Here is a 16,302-nt window from a genome sequence, read left to right as displayed (position 1 = left end):
AGTTTCTTGCTCTTTTTTTTCTCCCTCTGGCACCCCTATGATTTGGATGTTGGTATGTTTAAAGTTGCCTGAGAGGTTCCTAAGCCTATCCTCTTTTTTTTTTTTTTTAATTCTTTTTTCTTTCTGCTGTTCTGATTGAATATTTTTTTCCTTCCTTGTGTTCCAAATCATTAATTTCATTCTTGGCTTCATCTTCACCACTATTGGTTCCCTGTAGATTTTTTTTTATTTCACTTAATGCAACTTTCATTTCTGCCTGGGTCTTTTTTGTGGTGTTGAAGTACCTAGTGAGTTCTTAGAGTATCCTTATAACCAGTGTTTTAACTATGTATATAATAGGTTGCTTATCTCTATTTCATTTAGCTCTTTTTCTGGAATTTTGTTGTAGCCTTTCATTTGGGCAATATTTCTTCGTTTCCTCACTTTGGCAGCCTCTGTGTGCTAGTTTCTGTGTATTTGGTAGAGCTGCTTTGACTCTCTGTCTTAATGCACCTGTTAAGTTGTATGGGGCGTTGCCTTAAATAATTGCCAGGGCTGAACAACCTGTGTCACTGCTCTGTTGTTCTGTGGGGGAGGGCTCGTAGGGGGACAATGCCCCGCTGCCTGGCCTCTGGAGTTTTGCCCAGGGGGAAGCTGTCTCTCCACTCACTCACACTTCACTTTCTCCCCATATGCCACTGGTGCCCTTCCAGCTATTACCCTGGTGCTGAATCTCAGAGGGTGTGAGTCTTGGTGAGTCCTAAGTCTGTTGTAGGCCCTTTAAGAGGATGCAGTTCCTACAGCCCTAACCATCACTGGTTTTACATCTAGAAGTTATGGGGAGTTATCTTCCTGGTGCTGAGGCCTAGGCTGGGATCCCTGGCTCTCGAGGTATCTCTCCTATTGTTTATCTGTCACACATAATTGGGGTAATATCCATATTCATCTCTGTGTCTCTCTGCACCACTCTCCATCCCTCCTACCTGTCTGGATGAATGTGGCTTCTTTAAATCCTTGGTTGTTGGACTTCCACACAGCTTTATTTTCTGCTCTGGGTGATACTTGTTTTGTAGTATAGCTGTCTTTTTTGCTATAGTTGTGTGCAGAGGTAAGGTATGTTTACCTACACCTCCATCTTGACCAGAAGTTTTCTGGATTTATTTCTGGGCTCTTTGTTCTGTTTGATTGATCTATGTGTCTTTTTATGCCAGTAGCATGCTGTTTTGATTACTATAGTTTTGTAATGTAGTTTGATATCAGGTTACCAGGATGCTCCAAGAACTCACTGGGATACCTGTAACTTTATTCTTCTTTCTTAAGATTGCTTTGGCTATTCAGGGTCTTTTGTGGTTCCATGCACATTTGAAGATTATTTGTTCTAGTTCTGTGAAAAGTACCATTGGTATTTTGTTGGGGATTGCATTGGACCTGTACGTTATTTGGGGTAGTACAGACATTTTAATGATGTTGATTCTTTGTGTCACAAAACAGTTTATGTTTCCATCTGTTTGTATCTTCTTCAGTTTCTTTCTTCAATGTTTTTAGTTTTCTGAGTACAAATCTTAGTTAAATTTATTTCTAGCTATTTTACATTTTTAAGTTTAATTGTAAATGGGATTGTTTTCTTAATTCTCTTTCTGACAAATCATTATTGGTATAGAAAAATGCAACCAACTTTGAATATTAATTTTGTTTCCTGCTACTTTACTGAATTCTTTTATCAGTTCTAATAGTTTTGGTGGATTTTTTAGGGGTCTCTATATGTAGTATCATGTCATCTATAAATAATGACTTTTTTTCTTTCCAATCTGGATGTTTTTTTTTCTTATTGTTATTGCTAGGACTTCCTATACTATGCTGAATAAAATGGTGAATGTGGACATCCTTGTCTTTTTTTCTAATCTTAAAGCTTTCTGCTATAGAGGATCCAGAGACACATGAAAAGATGCTCAATGTCTAGCTATCAGAGAGATGCAAATTAAAACCACAATGAGATACCACTTTACACTGGTCAGAATGGCCATCATAAACAAAGCAACAAACAAGTGTTGGAGACATTGTGGGGAAAAGGGGACCCTAGTTCACTGTTGGTGGGATTGCAGATTGGTATAACCATTATGAAAAACAGTATGGAATTTTCTAAGAAAACTAAAAATGAATATGCCTTTTGACCTAGCAATTCCACTGTTAAGAGTATATCCTAAGAACCCTAAGATACCAATCCAAAAGAACCTATGCACCGCAATGTTCATAGTAGCATAATTTACAGTAGCCAAGAGTTGAAAGCAACCTAGGTGCCCATCAGTAAATTAATGGATCCAAAAACTATGGTATATTTACACAATGGAATAATATGTAGCAGAAAGAAAGAAGGAGCTACTACCCTTTGCAACAGCATGGATGCAACTGGAAAGCATTATGCTGAGTGAAATAAGCCAGGTGTTGAAAGACAAATACCATGTGATCTCACCTTTAACAGGAACCTAAACCACAAAACAAACAAGCAAGCAAAATATAACCAAAAATATAACCAAAATATACCAAAAATATATAAGCAAAATATAACCGAAATACAGAACAGGCTGACAGGGACCAGAGAGGAGATGGAGAGAATTTCAGGGGAAAAGGGGAAGGATTCACAGGAACAAGTACAAAGGACACATGGACGAAAACTAAGGGGGGGTAGAAAGGGGAGGGAGGTGGGGAGCACTGGGGGGGAGGCAGGCTGGCATGGGAGTAAAAGACAGAAAACTGTACTTGAACAATAATTAAATAAAAAATGCTTTAAAAAAAGCTTTCTGCTTTTCACTAGTGAATATGATGTTAGCTATGGGTTTGTCATATATGGCATTTATTATGTTGAGATACGTTCTTCCATCTTCAGTTTGCTGAGAGTTTTAATCATAGCAAATGTTGGATTTTTGTCAGTATTTTCTGCATCTGTTGATAGGATCATTTGATTTTTATCCTTACTGTGTTTTAGCAGTCATTATATATTTAATTGATTTATAAATATTGAACCACCATTGCATCTCAGGAATAAATCCCATCCATCCAATCATTGTGTGTCATATTTTTAATATATTGAAAAATTCAGTTTGCTCATATTTTGGTGAGGATTATTGCATCTGTGTTCATCAGACATACTGGCCTTAATTTTAATTTTTGTAATGTCTTTCTCTGGTTTTGGTATGAAGGTAATGCTTGCCTTGTAAAATGAGTTTGGGATCCTAGCCTCCTTTTTAGATTTTTGGAACAGTTTGAGAAGGATATGCATTAATTTTTTACATGTTTGGTAAAATTCACCTGCGAAGCCATCAGTCCAAGATTTTTTGTTTGTTGGGAGGTTTTTGATTACTGATTTGAGTTTGTTATTACTTACTGGTCTGTTTCTGATTCAGTCTTGGAAGATTGTATGTTTCTAGGACTTTACCCATTTCTTCCAGTTTGTTTAATTTGTTGGCATATGATTGTAGTATTTTCTCATAATCTCTTGTAATTCTCTGGTGTCGGTTGTCATTTTTCCTCTTTCTGTTTTTATTTATTTAGGCCGTCTTTTTTTTCTAGATGAGTCTGGCTTAAAGGTATATCAATTTTGTAATATTTTCAAAGAGCCAGGATTTGGTTTCATTGATCTTTTGTGTTTTTTTAGACTCAATTTCATTTATTTCTGCTCTGATCTTTATTATTTCCTTTCTTCTCCTTACTTTGGGCTTTGTTCTTTTTTTCTAATTCCTTTATTTGTAAAACTAGATTGTTGATTTGAGAATTTTCTTGTTTCTTCAGGTAAGCCTGTATTACTATGACTTTTGCTCTAAGAACTGCTTTGGCTGTGTCCCATAGATATTTTGGGGTCATTGTATTTTCATGTCATTTGTCTTAAATATCTTTTGATTTATTTCTTGATACCATTGTTAGCCCACTTATTTAACAGCATGATAAATCATGGTCCATGTTTTTGTGTGTTTTTTAGTTTTCTTGTAATTTCTTATACCTTTGCGATTGAAGAAGATGTTTGATATGATTTCCTGGTATGATTTCAATCTTCTTAAACTTATTGATAATTATTTTTTGGCCTACCATGTGATGTATCCTGGAAAATGTTCCATATGCACTTCAAAAGAATGTGTAGTCTGCTTTTGTGTGAAATGTGTATCCTGGACATTTTTAATGTCCTGTTATGAGACTCTAGGTTTTGTTTAAATTCTTTGGCAAATGTTGATATTTTTGTTTTAGTGTGCAGTTGACCTGGAGGTAGGTTCATTACACAGGTTGTGGCCAGTCTTCTCTGAGTTGTAGTTTCAGTGTCAGCTTTGTTTACAAAGCTGTTACAGAGCTATTTCATTGTGTCCTGTTTGTGTGCCAACCAATAGCCATTTTAGGACTTGGAAACCAGGTCTGTCCCCTAGCTTAGTTTTCAAAGTCTGTGGTATGCTGCTTAGGGTCATAACCATGCATGTGCAACTCAAGTATAAGCTGAGGATTCATAAAGAACTTCAAGGGGTCACTTTTCTAAGTTCTTCCCTCTCTGTGTCTTTCTGGTACTTTATGGTCCTCTAGGCCTACTATTTTGGTAATCTGGCCAGAAAGCTGTGGTGTTTGTATCTGGGCCTAGATAGTGGAAGGACAGTGAGCAAAGATGCATTAGGGGTTTCCCCCCTCTCAGGACCACAACTCCTGTGACTGGAAAGGACCCCTGCTTTCAGAGCTTTAGATAGCCTGCTGTGGTGGGCAGAGTTCTAAAGCTGCCTTCCCAAGATTCCTGTTCCCTTGTTATTCAGTCAAACATTAATCTAGGTACTGCTGTGAAGGGACTTGGCAGATATAATTAGGATTACTAAATAATTGGCCTTAAAATGGGGAGATTAGCCTTGGCTGGTGTAGCTCAGTGGATTGAGCACGGGCCTGTGAAGCAAAGGGTCGCAGGTTCCATTCCCAGTAGGGGATATGTGAGAGGAAACCACACATTGATGTTTCTCTCCCCCTCTTTCTCCTTCTCATCCCCTCTCTCTAAAAATAAATAGATAAAATATTTTTTTTATGGGGAGATTATTTACGTGGGCCCAATGTAATACCATGAGCCCTTAAAAGCAGCAGAAGTGGGCAGGGAGATTCAAAGTGTGAGAGGGATGTCACTTCTGTCATTGGGTTTGAAAATAGAAGGGGCATGAGACCTGGAATGTGGGTAGCCTTTAGGAACTGAGAACAACCCCTACTGTAGTCAGTGAGGAAACAGGGACTCCAGCCCTACAACTGCGTGGGACAGTTCTGGCAGCAGCCTCAGTGAGCCTAGAAATTGGTTTCTTTCCAGATTCCTGATAGAGGCCAGATCATTGCCACCTGTATTTCAGCTTTGTGGGACCTGGAGCAGAGAAATACCTGAGTCTATTGGATTTCTGACCTACAGAGCTGTGAGATAATAAAATTGTGTTGTTTTAAGTTGCAATAGAAAATGAATATACCTGCAGACTGCCTTGAGCTAGAGGTGGAAGAAAATAAAGGGAGTGGTAAAAAGCATGCAGTTTCCCTTATTTTCTGAGTGGTGGGAAAGCCCATTCCTCTTCCTTATGGCAGAACCAAATGGCTTTCCCTAGAGCTCTCTCTTCACATCCTGGGCACTGAGTTCTGGGTTTTGGCTGCATTGCATCCACCTGAGATCTGGAGGAGAGAGAAGTAGTAAGCTTACTACCAGTTCTATGACCTTCTTCCTCAATCCATGTACTACTGTTCACTTTTTAGTGTCCCCAAATAGCTGCTTTATTTATTCTGTCCTGATTGTATAACTGCATTCAGTGGGAGAGACAGGGTAGAGTGTGCTTACTTGATCTTATCCAGAACTGAATTATGAAAAGAATTTTTTTGTGTGTGTGGAGAGTGGTAATCTCTAGTGGTAGTTTCTGCTAATACTTTAATGTACATTCTTGCATATTTTTTCTTAAGCATTTGCAGGTGTTCTTTTTTTTTTTTTTAAACAGCAACAACAATAAAAATGGGGTCATAATTTTGTAGAGGCTGCTTTTTTTTTTACTTAAAGTATCGGGGGCATTTTTACATGTTAGTACAGACACAGTAATGAACCTCACTTTTTAATTGTGAATAGTAATACTAAAATAGTAGCGACTACCATTTCATTTAACCAGTATGGGAGTGTATTAGTTTGCTAGGGCTGCTGTAACAGTACCACAGATGAGGTGACTTAAACAAACATTTATTTTTCGCAATCTTGGAGACTAGAAATTCAGGATCAAGGTGTTGGCAGGGTTGCTTTTGTCTGAAGCTTCTCTGCTTGGGTTGTAGACAGGCATCTTCTTCTTGTGTCTTCACATGGTGTCTTAGTCAGCTTATGACATTTTACAATACCATAGACTAGGTAGTTTAAACAACAAAAAATTTATTTCTCACAATTCTGGAGACTGAGAAGTCCAAGATCAAGGTCCTAGCCAACTTATTTCAATCTATTGAGGGCAGACAACCTCCTTTTTGGCATGCTGATTGATTACTGCCTTCTCACCACATCCTCAGGGTGGGGAGTGGTAGGGAGAAGAAGGCGGGGGAGAGCGTGCAAGAACACGTGCTCTTGTGTTTCTTCCTTGTTTTTCCTGTTTACAACTTCATTTAACTTTTATCACCTCCTTACAGACAATAGTCATATGCGGTTAGGCTTTCAGTGTAGGAATTGGGGCGGAGGGGACACACAGACATTCAGTCCATTACACACGGTCTTCCCTCTGTACTTGTCTGTGTCCTAATTTCCTGTTTTTTTAAAAATTAGAATACCAATCCTAATGGATTAGGACCCACCCTAAAGACCTCATTTTAACTTGGTATATATTGGGAGTTAGGATTTCAACACAGAAATTTTGAGAGGATGCAGTGCAGCCCTTCCTTAAGGTAAGGAAGCTGAGGCTCAAAAACCTTGTGTAATGTGGCCAAGATCACACAGTTGGTAAAGGATAGAACCAGGATTCAAGTCCAGGTAGATTGGCTCCAGAGCCTGCTTTCTTAACCACCTGGTCAGGCCCCTACCTCCATTCCCCACCTTGGCACTGCAGTTGTTGTCAGGTTAGATTATTTAACTAATTCTGTGTTGAGCATATGGGTTTTCACTCCTTTTTTTTATCCTATTAGCACTGCATTGAACATGATTTTTCAGGCATCACTATGCACCTCTGAAAATAATTGCTATTGTATAATGCCTAGAAATCAGTTACTCACAGAAATCATTATTAAATTTATATGTTTTTGCAAAATGCCCTCTAAAACATCACCTGTTTACTCTCTCAGCAGTAACCAGTGAGTGTCAAGTTTTAGAAGGGAGCAATGGAAAACTACTTCCTGTCATGGGCTACAGATGAATTTGAATTGGGTACTTATTGGGGGTATCACAGAGTGAAATGAAGGCCATCCTTTCTTTTAGATGGGTTGAAAATTGTGTACAGTGATGCATCCTAATCAATTCACGAGTTACTTTCTTTTTTTTTTTTCAGAATTTTGATTCTGACATAAGCAGTGTGGGAATAGATGGCTGCTGGCAGGCAGACAGCCAGAGGCTGCTCAATGAGGTGATGGTGGAGCACTTCTTTCGACAAGGAATGCTGGATGTAGCCGAGGAGCTCTGCCAGGTAACGGTGTGCCAGCTGTGAGAAGGTGACAAAGAAACAGAGGAGCTCTTTGTGGAGTTTTGAATCTTCTTTTAGCCATAGATAGATTTTTAGTATTTTAATTATCAGGACTGACCTCATTTTACTAGATCGTTTTTATAATTGGAAAAAATTAATAATCCTAGAACTTCTTTATTGGATTATTTCCTTATTCCTGCCCCAAAATGTTGGTTCTGAGTCCTTAACAAAGTTATGAGAAGGGATGCTACTGTTTTCATTTACTCTTTTAACAGGGATGGTTAGTATAGAAAAGAACAAAGAGGTGCATGTCTGTCCTTCTGTTCTAGCCCAACTTGTAGAAGTTTATCAAATGAATTGAAAGCTAAAATTTACTTCAGATGGGTATCATTTGTCTTTTATTTCTATTAGACATAAGTGTAGGGATCTCAGAACAGTTTACCAAATACGATCTAATCATAATGGTAGCAGCTGCCAAGCACTGAGTACTTACCACTTACCTTTATTTCTCATGGCAGTCCTCCTGGGAGATAGCATCTGAGGTCTGGAGCAGAAATTTTCTTAACACCATACAGGTTCTTAATAAAGTAACTAGGTAGGATTCAGTCCCAAATTTATGCATCTTCAAATTGTGTCCTTTGCTACCATGCACTATTGTATTTTCTCATAAATTTGAAAATTTATACTTGATCTTAGCCAAAAAGCAGAGTAGTCTTTTTATTGTATTTTCTGTTGAAAGACTGTAAGGATTAAATAATCGAAGGCTAGTTTATAAACAAAACCTCTAGTCCTTTTATATTTTAAACATAAACTGTAACTCAGGACTTTCTCTGTACTTTATGAGAATTATGTTTGTCTATATAAAGTTCCTGAAGTAAATTGTCATTTAGGATTAAGTTTGTTTATAAGTAACAAATACCCAAAATACCATTGGCTTAAACAATTTTCTTTTTGCACAGAAATAGGAGGTAGTAAGTCATCTACAGCATATACTATAGTAGCTATGCCCCATGAAGCTCTTAGGGACCAAGGCTCTTGCAGCTGTCCTGTTTCTGAGCTGTCCCCTGTCCTCGTGGTCTAGTATACCAGTGAGAACTGTACCTTTTAGTATTCCAGGAAGGGGCAAAGAGTACATGCTTATAGTTCATTGGCCAGAACTTTTTGTTGCATCATACCCAGCTTTATTCCATATGACTATATGCCCAGCTAAAATTTAGGGGTTCTACTACTTCGGAAAAGGAGAAAGAATGATAATGGGTCTCAGTCATCAGTCTTTGCCATAGAAATACATGTTAAAAAGAAAGATCTTGAATGGTTTGTCCCATATTTAATTTGTAATATGCTTTTAGTATATCTCTTTATCCCAATTATTGCTAACAAAAGTTGTTTCTATTTTTTTCAGGAATCTGGTCTTTCTGTAGACCCCAGTCAGAAAGAACCATTTGTGGAGTTAAATCGAATATTAGAAGCATTAAAAGTCAGAGTTTTGAGACCTGCTCTGGAGTAAGTTACTGAGTTTGTTTTCTTTTGAATACTTTGAGAGAACTCTGTAAGAAAACTTTTTAGAAAACACATTAGAGATTTTGAGATCTGTGTCACACCTGGGGTATATATCAGAGAAATTAAGGGAGAATTATTTTTTTTTCTTTTAGCTAAGGGAATATGGGAGATGTGTAATATGAGGACTGCTTAGAGCTTACTTCACTTATCAGGTGATCTGAATTCCCATGAGAGAAAGGGAATAGCCTGTATCCAGGCTATACTATCACTTTAGACTAGTATTATAACTGAGCACTGTTGTTCGGACAGTCTGGGTTTGATATTTGAACTTCCATAATGGGCCAGGTTCTATGCTAGTATTCTAAAAAACAGTATAATTGGAGCTAAGTTGTATGTGTAAAGAGAGCAAAGATTGCTATGATGGAGTTCTATTCTAATTACCACTGTTAAATTTAATTATTTACTGTGAACTTGTTATTGCTATGAATTATCTGAAATTACTAAGCCGTGATAAATACCATCCTAGAGTGAGTCAGCAAATATTTTTGTAAAGGGCCAGATAGTAAGTATTTTAAGCTTTGCAAGTCACATAAAGTTTCCATCACATGTTCTTCTTTGTTTTATTTTACAACCCTTTCAAAATGTAAAAAAAAACTAGCTTGGCCATCTGGCATACAAAATGAGCAGCAAGCCATATTTGGCCCCTGACCATAGTTTGCTGACCCTTGTCCTAGAATTTTTTAATGTGAGGATTACTGGGTTATTTATTGAAAGAAAGAAAGGAGGGTGAGAGAAAAGCCCCTAAAAGGAAGAAAGTAGCTGATAGAAACAGTGATATTGTTGTGAGATCATGGTCTTAGGATCCTAAGTATTCTAAGTATTTTAAAATTGGCAGTATTTGAGACTATTGTAACCAGAAAGAAATTGTTTGGAAGATCTTTGTCGATTTCATAAAATGAATATTTTTCTACTAACCTATTTAATTTTTATAACTTATTTTTATAGCATTCTTAAACCAGCCCAGATAAACAGGTAGTGATAGATAAATTTCTGTGTAAATTTATAAATTATAAATTCCTGCATAAATTAAATATGAGTTAAGTAGGTACTATATTTTTGAAGATAGATATTACTTAAATGGTACCATTGGCTGTGATGCATAGTATAATTTTTTGATTTTTTAAAAGCAGATTTCAGATTGTGATACACCTGGAAGATTAAATTCATATACCTCTAATACCTCTTAAATAAAGTGTGGCAACCGCTCTTCTGTCTCCTTTCATATTTCATATAGATAAAACATCTATAAAGGGGAGTGAGAGAACCTAATAAAAATATATGGGTTTTCCAGATGTTATATAGTGATTTGGAAATAATATATGAGTTATTCAAGGTAGTATTTATTTATCCATTAATTTCTCAGGCTTTTCATCAAACTTTTATTGAGTGTTTACTATGTACCAGAGATGGTGCTGAGTGTTTGGACATCCTCAGCCAAGTATTCAAGGCCTTTTCCTTTTGGAATGAAGGAAATTGATAAGACCCTTTTAACTTTGTTCTTTTTCTATAAGATCTAAATGTCTTACTGATAAGTATGTTGAAGTAGTAGTATGTGTAGTTATACTGTGTAGAAGTATCTAACACATTAGATATTTCTGTGAATGTTTCCTGTTACAGCCTCAAGCAATGCCTTTCAGACAAAGGGAAGGCTTGTTCTACCCAGTTGGTGGTAACAGTGTAAATTACAGTAAAAGTTTTCTCATTTCACTTTTCTGGGACTATTGCCATGTTATTATATATACCAACATGGGGGAATGTAGTGATAATTATAGTGTCGAGTACTTATAATGTGCTTAGCATTGTTCTAGGTACTTAACATGCATTACTATGTACTTTAACATAATTATTTTAACAGATGTTTTACATATATTAACTTATAATCCTCATAATAATTCTATGAAGTAGGTATTCATTTTACAGAGGAGGAATTAAGGCCTGAAACATACTCCCTGAAAAACAAAAGATATGGAGTCAAAGGTTGTATGATAAATGCTTCACAAAATATTTCCTTAATACTCTCCTGTAAGAGAATTACTTTGGTATATTAGATGGTCCATCGGTAATCCTAAAGAAACTCACTAAATTTTGTACCCAGTGTTCCCCATGCATATTTGACTGAAGAATCCTTGTCTACCCACACTCCCACAATGCCTATTAAAACCCACAAAATTGGAGTTTTATGGAATATAAGTTTGGAAAATGATAGTTTAATGGAAATCTCTCTTAACAACAACTCAAACTTTTCCGATTCTTGCCTATTACCACTGGATATAAGCAGTATTTACTTAGTATCTTTTATGGGTGAGGTAGAGAAAATTTACTCTGCATGTAGCAGAAGTTGAAAAATGTAGGATATCACTTTGGGGAGCTGTGGTTCAGATATAAGGGGAAAATATCTTTCAGTTGTGTGGCATCTTCTTTTTGTACCTGTTGGGAGGAAAGCGTATGGAACCACCCAAGAAGGGAAAGAGGAAGGTGAGAGGCTGCAGTAGTTCCTTCCAGGCAGCCTAGGCAGTTGAAGAGACAGGCCAGCCAAAAAAATTAATATGGACAGAGGCCATGGAAGGGCTAAATGAGAAGGAAGTCTGGAGAGTATTAGCTAGTAATTGCAAATAGTGAGAGACAATGGAAAGAAGGCAGAAAAGAATAGTGATGTGGTAGAGAAATGGCAGAAGAACAGGTAATTACACTTACAGATCAGGAGGCTGCCTACTTTTTGTTCCTGCCTTCATATTTCTGAGTTTGTGCGCCCTGCCCAATGGAAAGGATACAGAAGGGAAGATAACACAATGGAATGTAAAGGCCAAGAGGGAAAAACATATTTGGGGTAATAATATCATTTTCCATGGTCTGTTTTATGTTTGTTGCTGGCAAAATTTAAATGAAGTTCTAAGACAGTAGATACTCCTCGGGAGGAAGAATAGGCTTGGCCAACACTCATCTGGATATCTTCTCACCATGGAATTGAACAGGCAAGCCATGACAATAGAGAAATTGAGAATCTCTGTAAAAATAAGGGGAAATTGAAATAAACTATCCATGGAATTGTTTTAAAGAGGGAGTTAGACTAGGCCAGGACAGGGAGTTGAGAAGAAAGACACTGGAGTTTAGTGCTTGTAAAATGCCGGTCTATTATTAGGTTAATAAAATCTCTGGGTTTCGTGGTAGGAAACTGGCAGTAAATAAGGCAATGTTATATTTAAGTACTGTATTAAAAACCACCAGTTTACAGAACTGTGCTGATCAGTGGGGTGGCCCCTGCCACACCTCCTATTAGGCACATTTACCAAACTACATTTCTGAGAAACTCATGTAAAGTTAAAAGTGTGTGTATTGTGTTTTTAAGTAGATTTAAATTTGTAATTTTATAGTTTGTGTGTTTTCTTAAATGCCATGTTGGGGTCGAAGATTCACACTAGTTCTGAGATGAGTAAGATGTTATCAATTCCAGTGACTCAATGAGACTCAATGGACTCAATGAGAAATTACCATTGAAAATCTTTCAAATAATATGTTAGCTATCCATTTTGGTCTCTAAAAGCAAAGTTTATAGGGTTCCTAACTTTTGACTGAACTTTGATTTTCATCATTTTTGCAATTCTCTGAATTTTTATGCACTCGATTTAGTCACCAGTTAATGATCAGCCAGGTCCACACCTGTGGAGTGAATAAATGTCACTCATTTCCCTGAACTTCATTTTTTACCCCCAGGAATATACCCTAAAGGAAACTAGAAAAAGGAGATAGTCGTAAGCCTTGAAAAATGTAGTGGCAGGTTGTAGTGGAGTGTACTGTGGGAATAGGCAAGAGGCTATTTATTTCACTATTACCAGAAATAGACACCAGCACAGATAGGCCAAATTGTGAGAGGAGGGAGAAAAGCAGATTAATTCTGTCAGTTAGATTCCTGGGGGAGAACAGCAAACTGTGAAGGTGGAGTCTTGTTTTAATTATTTTTGGAATGATACGGAAATTCTAAATGTGGAGCTAACAATATGCCAAGTCTTTTTAGAGACCTGACAAGTAGGATAATTAATGCTTAGTGTTTCTGTGGGGTGTAACTGGTAGATGTGGGTTGCTAATAAGTAAGTCTTACTGTTTTAGGGTCTTTTTATGGAAGAAACCCAAAAGGTCTGGAGGATGCAGGGGCAGTGAACAGAGATAGATAATTGTGACATTGTGACCTTAATGGGTGTCATCTCTTTGTCTGCAGTATTTTTCCAAAAACGAATGGTTCCAAAGCTGATGATGCTCTCCTAGCCTACGTTGGAGATTTGGGAGCAGATTTTTTTTTAAGAAAATCACAGTAAAGTTATAATATAACTGAATGTTTACTAGCTTGCTGGTTTATGCTGTAGTGGTGATTGGTTTATTAAAAATTAAAAATCAAAAGTGTTCTGCTAGAAATGCCATTATCCAGACTGTAGTATCCTGTATCCTCAAATCTCTAACTAGGTTTTTCTCTTTTTGGTCATGTTTTCTAGTGCTTTGTAGACAGTGGGTTAAACTTTTGGTTCTGATTATAGTTTTGTGCTTTGCAGGTTTTCGATTTGGTTGTTACAAGGTGCATTAACCTTGTGACTATCTTTTACCCCCATTTTTGCTCCATGAATCAAATACCCAAATACTCAGTGTGAACTTCTAGCTAAGAAAACTTGAAACATTTTTGAAGGAGATTAACTCATACATGCACATTGTCATGTTTTCACCCAGTTGCTTCTGTAAAAATTAAAGTGGCACAGAGTGTTACATGGAAGTGCCCATGTAACTTTTAAAAATATATCATCTTAAATACAATTTTCTTACTGAAAATATGACTTTGAAGAATGGTCCCAGTACATCCATTCAGTAAACACATACTAAGTAGTTATTAATGAGTGTCTTTTCGTGCCAGTCTCTGTGTACAGTGCTTTAACCAGTCCCCTCTTTTAATGCCCACAACCCTTCTAAGTGCCCCCATTTAATAGTAAGGAAATAGGCTTAGAGAATTAGGTAGTAGATTCCCCAGATTCACACTGCAGAGCTAGATTTAAGTCCAAGAATAGTTGATTATTCTGACCTGTACTCCTTATCTGTATACCCCATTCAAAGTAGGGGGTGTGAGAAGATGAGCAAGACACAGCCCCTGCCTTATGAGACCAGAAACCATCCTACCGATTATACAGTGAGCCATGCAAGAGGTTCAAACAAAGAATATCTAAAGTTCAGTGGATTATTAGGAAAGTTATAGAAAGTATGGTAATTCAGCCTGGGCCTTGAATTTTTTAACTCTACTCTCAGCTACTCAACTTGTGTTTGTACTTTTGTAAAAAATTAACTAGCACCTATGTTGGGAGAAAGGCTTTTAATTTTGTAGAGGGAACAAACTTTCTCACTGGACTAGCTTTAATTCACCTGGACACATCACTATTGATGGTAATGCAAGTTGCTAGACCAGATTATCTGAACATCTTTGCATGTTTTTCTTGGCCTATACCTCTCTACCTTCATTCTATTCTCAGTGGGCCTATTTTCCTTCTTTAATTTTTCATACTACATGACTGATGGCTTTAATTTATCCTGTTGGACAACCACTGCTTTCTTCATTCACTGCTTGCATATTATCCCTTCCCGGCATAAACCCTTTGGTTTTCCGGCCTAGCCTTCCTTTGCCTTAAAAAAAGGAAGAGTGGAGGGGTAGACATCTTGGTGGAAAATGGAAAACTAATCTCATTTTTTTTTTTCTATTCTTCCAGATCCAGAACATAGAATCCCAAACTTGATCAGTTCCTCAAATTTATATCTTTCTTTATTGTACCGCTGTGAGCCTTCCTTGTCTTTATAAAGTAATCTCTTGCCTCTAAGATCCCTATGTTCTCTCTATTGAGCCTATGGACAACCCTCTCTGTATAATAAGCCCAAATTTTATGTGCCACAGTTTGAATAACACTGGTTCTCCGACAACACAGTTCAAATTTCAGTTACCATAATATATGTTAACTGTGAATGATTGCAGAACTTCTATGTCATCTCTTCAGTCTACAAATCACTATATAAATAACAGGTGTGCATTGTGATCACCATCAGTCACATCACTTCTAAGTCTTCAGTGATTGGGTCACTCTGCATCTGTTATGTATTGCACTCTCTAACAGCAAGCCTGTGGTTGTGTTGGTACCTATCTCCCAGTGATAAACCCATGTAACATTCTAGAAATGGATTACTGAAAGAGACGTGGTCAACAAAAACTGAATTACTAGAAGTTTAATTGAATGTTATTAGAAAGATTTGAAAGTAAAAACAACAAAGTGAAGCTGTAATGAAACCTAGGCCTGCGTGAAGCTATGGTATAAAGCATATGGAAACAGTTTAATGAATATAAAAATCAAGTGTGCTTCAACATCTTATAATTAAAATTGCACAGGAAATAGAAAGCTCCTTGTGGTTTAAACGATGGATCATATATTCTGCTTTGGATTGAAGACTTAAAAAAAGACAGAAACAGCTCCATCAGTTTAACTAACATTCAGGCCAAAGTGTTGAAGTTATTAACTTCATTGAAAGAAAACAGATCAGACTTCTGGTCAAGAAGAGGCATAGGTAAACACAGCTTGCTTCCTTGCACAACCACGTCAAAATTACAACTTCACAATAGAACACACATCACCAGAATCATCAGAAATCAAGGTGAATGGAAGTCTGACAAGTATACAAAGAAACCATATCCATCCAGATTGTTAAGTGACATGGAGACGTGGAATGGGCTGGCTCCATCCCCATGTGTGGTGGGTAAAAATTCGGGAGGGATATCTCAGGAGCTAGGAGCCCCGGGCCCATACCAGGCACCCCAGCCTAGGGTTCCAGTGCCAGGAAGATAAGCCTACATAACTACTGACTTTAAAAACCAGTGGTGTTTAAATCAGTCATATGAACTCTACTGATTCCCAAACAGTGCCTCTTAAAGGGTCCACACATGGACTTAGACCCACTCCCTCTGAGCTCCAATACCAGGGTAGCAGCTTGAAAGGATCTAGTGGCATATGGGGAGGAACTAGTGTCTGCCATCAGAGTAAGAGCTGGGGGGACAGATTTTTCTGAAACAGAAAAGTGGGCAGAGGGCATTGTTCCTTTTCTGGACCCTTCCCCAACAGAGCCACAGAGCTGG

At 37.4% G+C, this 16,302-nt stretch overlaps 1 protein-coding gene across 2 annotated transcripts in view; it reads left to right on the top strand.

Moving 5' to 3' along the window:
* RMND5A (required for meiotic nuclear division 5 homolog A) overlaps positions 1-16,302 on the top strand; it is a 69,032-nt gene that overhangs the window by 35,164 nt on the left and 17,566 nt on the right. For both annotated transcript variants that reach the window (XM_037168176.2, XM_053664555.1), the window contains exons 3-4: positions 7,467-7,601; positions 9,001-9,101. In XM_037168176.2, coding sequence (XP_037024071.1) covers positions 7,467-7,601; positions 9,001-9,101 — 236 coding nt within the window. The remainder of the gene's footprint in view (positions 1-7,466; positions 7,602-9,000; positions 9,102-16,302) is intronic.

The sequence above is a fragment of the Artibeus jamaicensis genome, unplaced genomic scaffold (genome assembly GCF_021234435.1).
Source record: "Artibeus jamaicensis isolate MK-2021 breed Jamaican fruit bat unplaced genomic scaffold, CSHL_Jam_final contig_384, whole genome shotgun sequence".
In the NCBI taxonomy this organism is placed as follows: Eukaryota; Metazoa; Chordata; class Mammalia; order Chiroptera; family Phyllostomidae; genus Artibeus; species Artibeus jamaicensis.
Note: the sequence above shows the minus strand (reverse complement) of the source record. Positions and strands in the feature narration are given on the sequence as shown.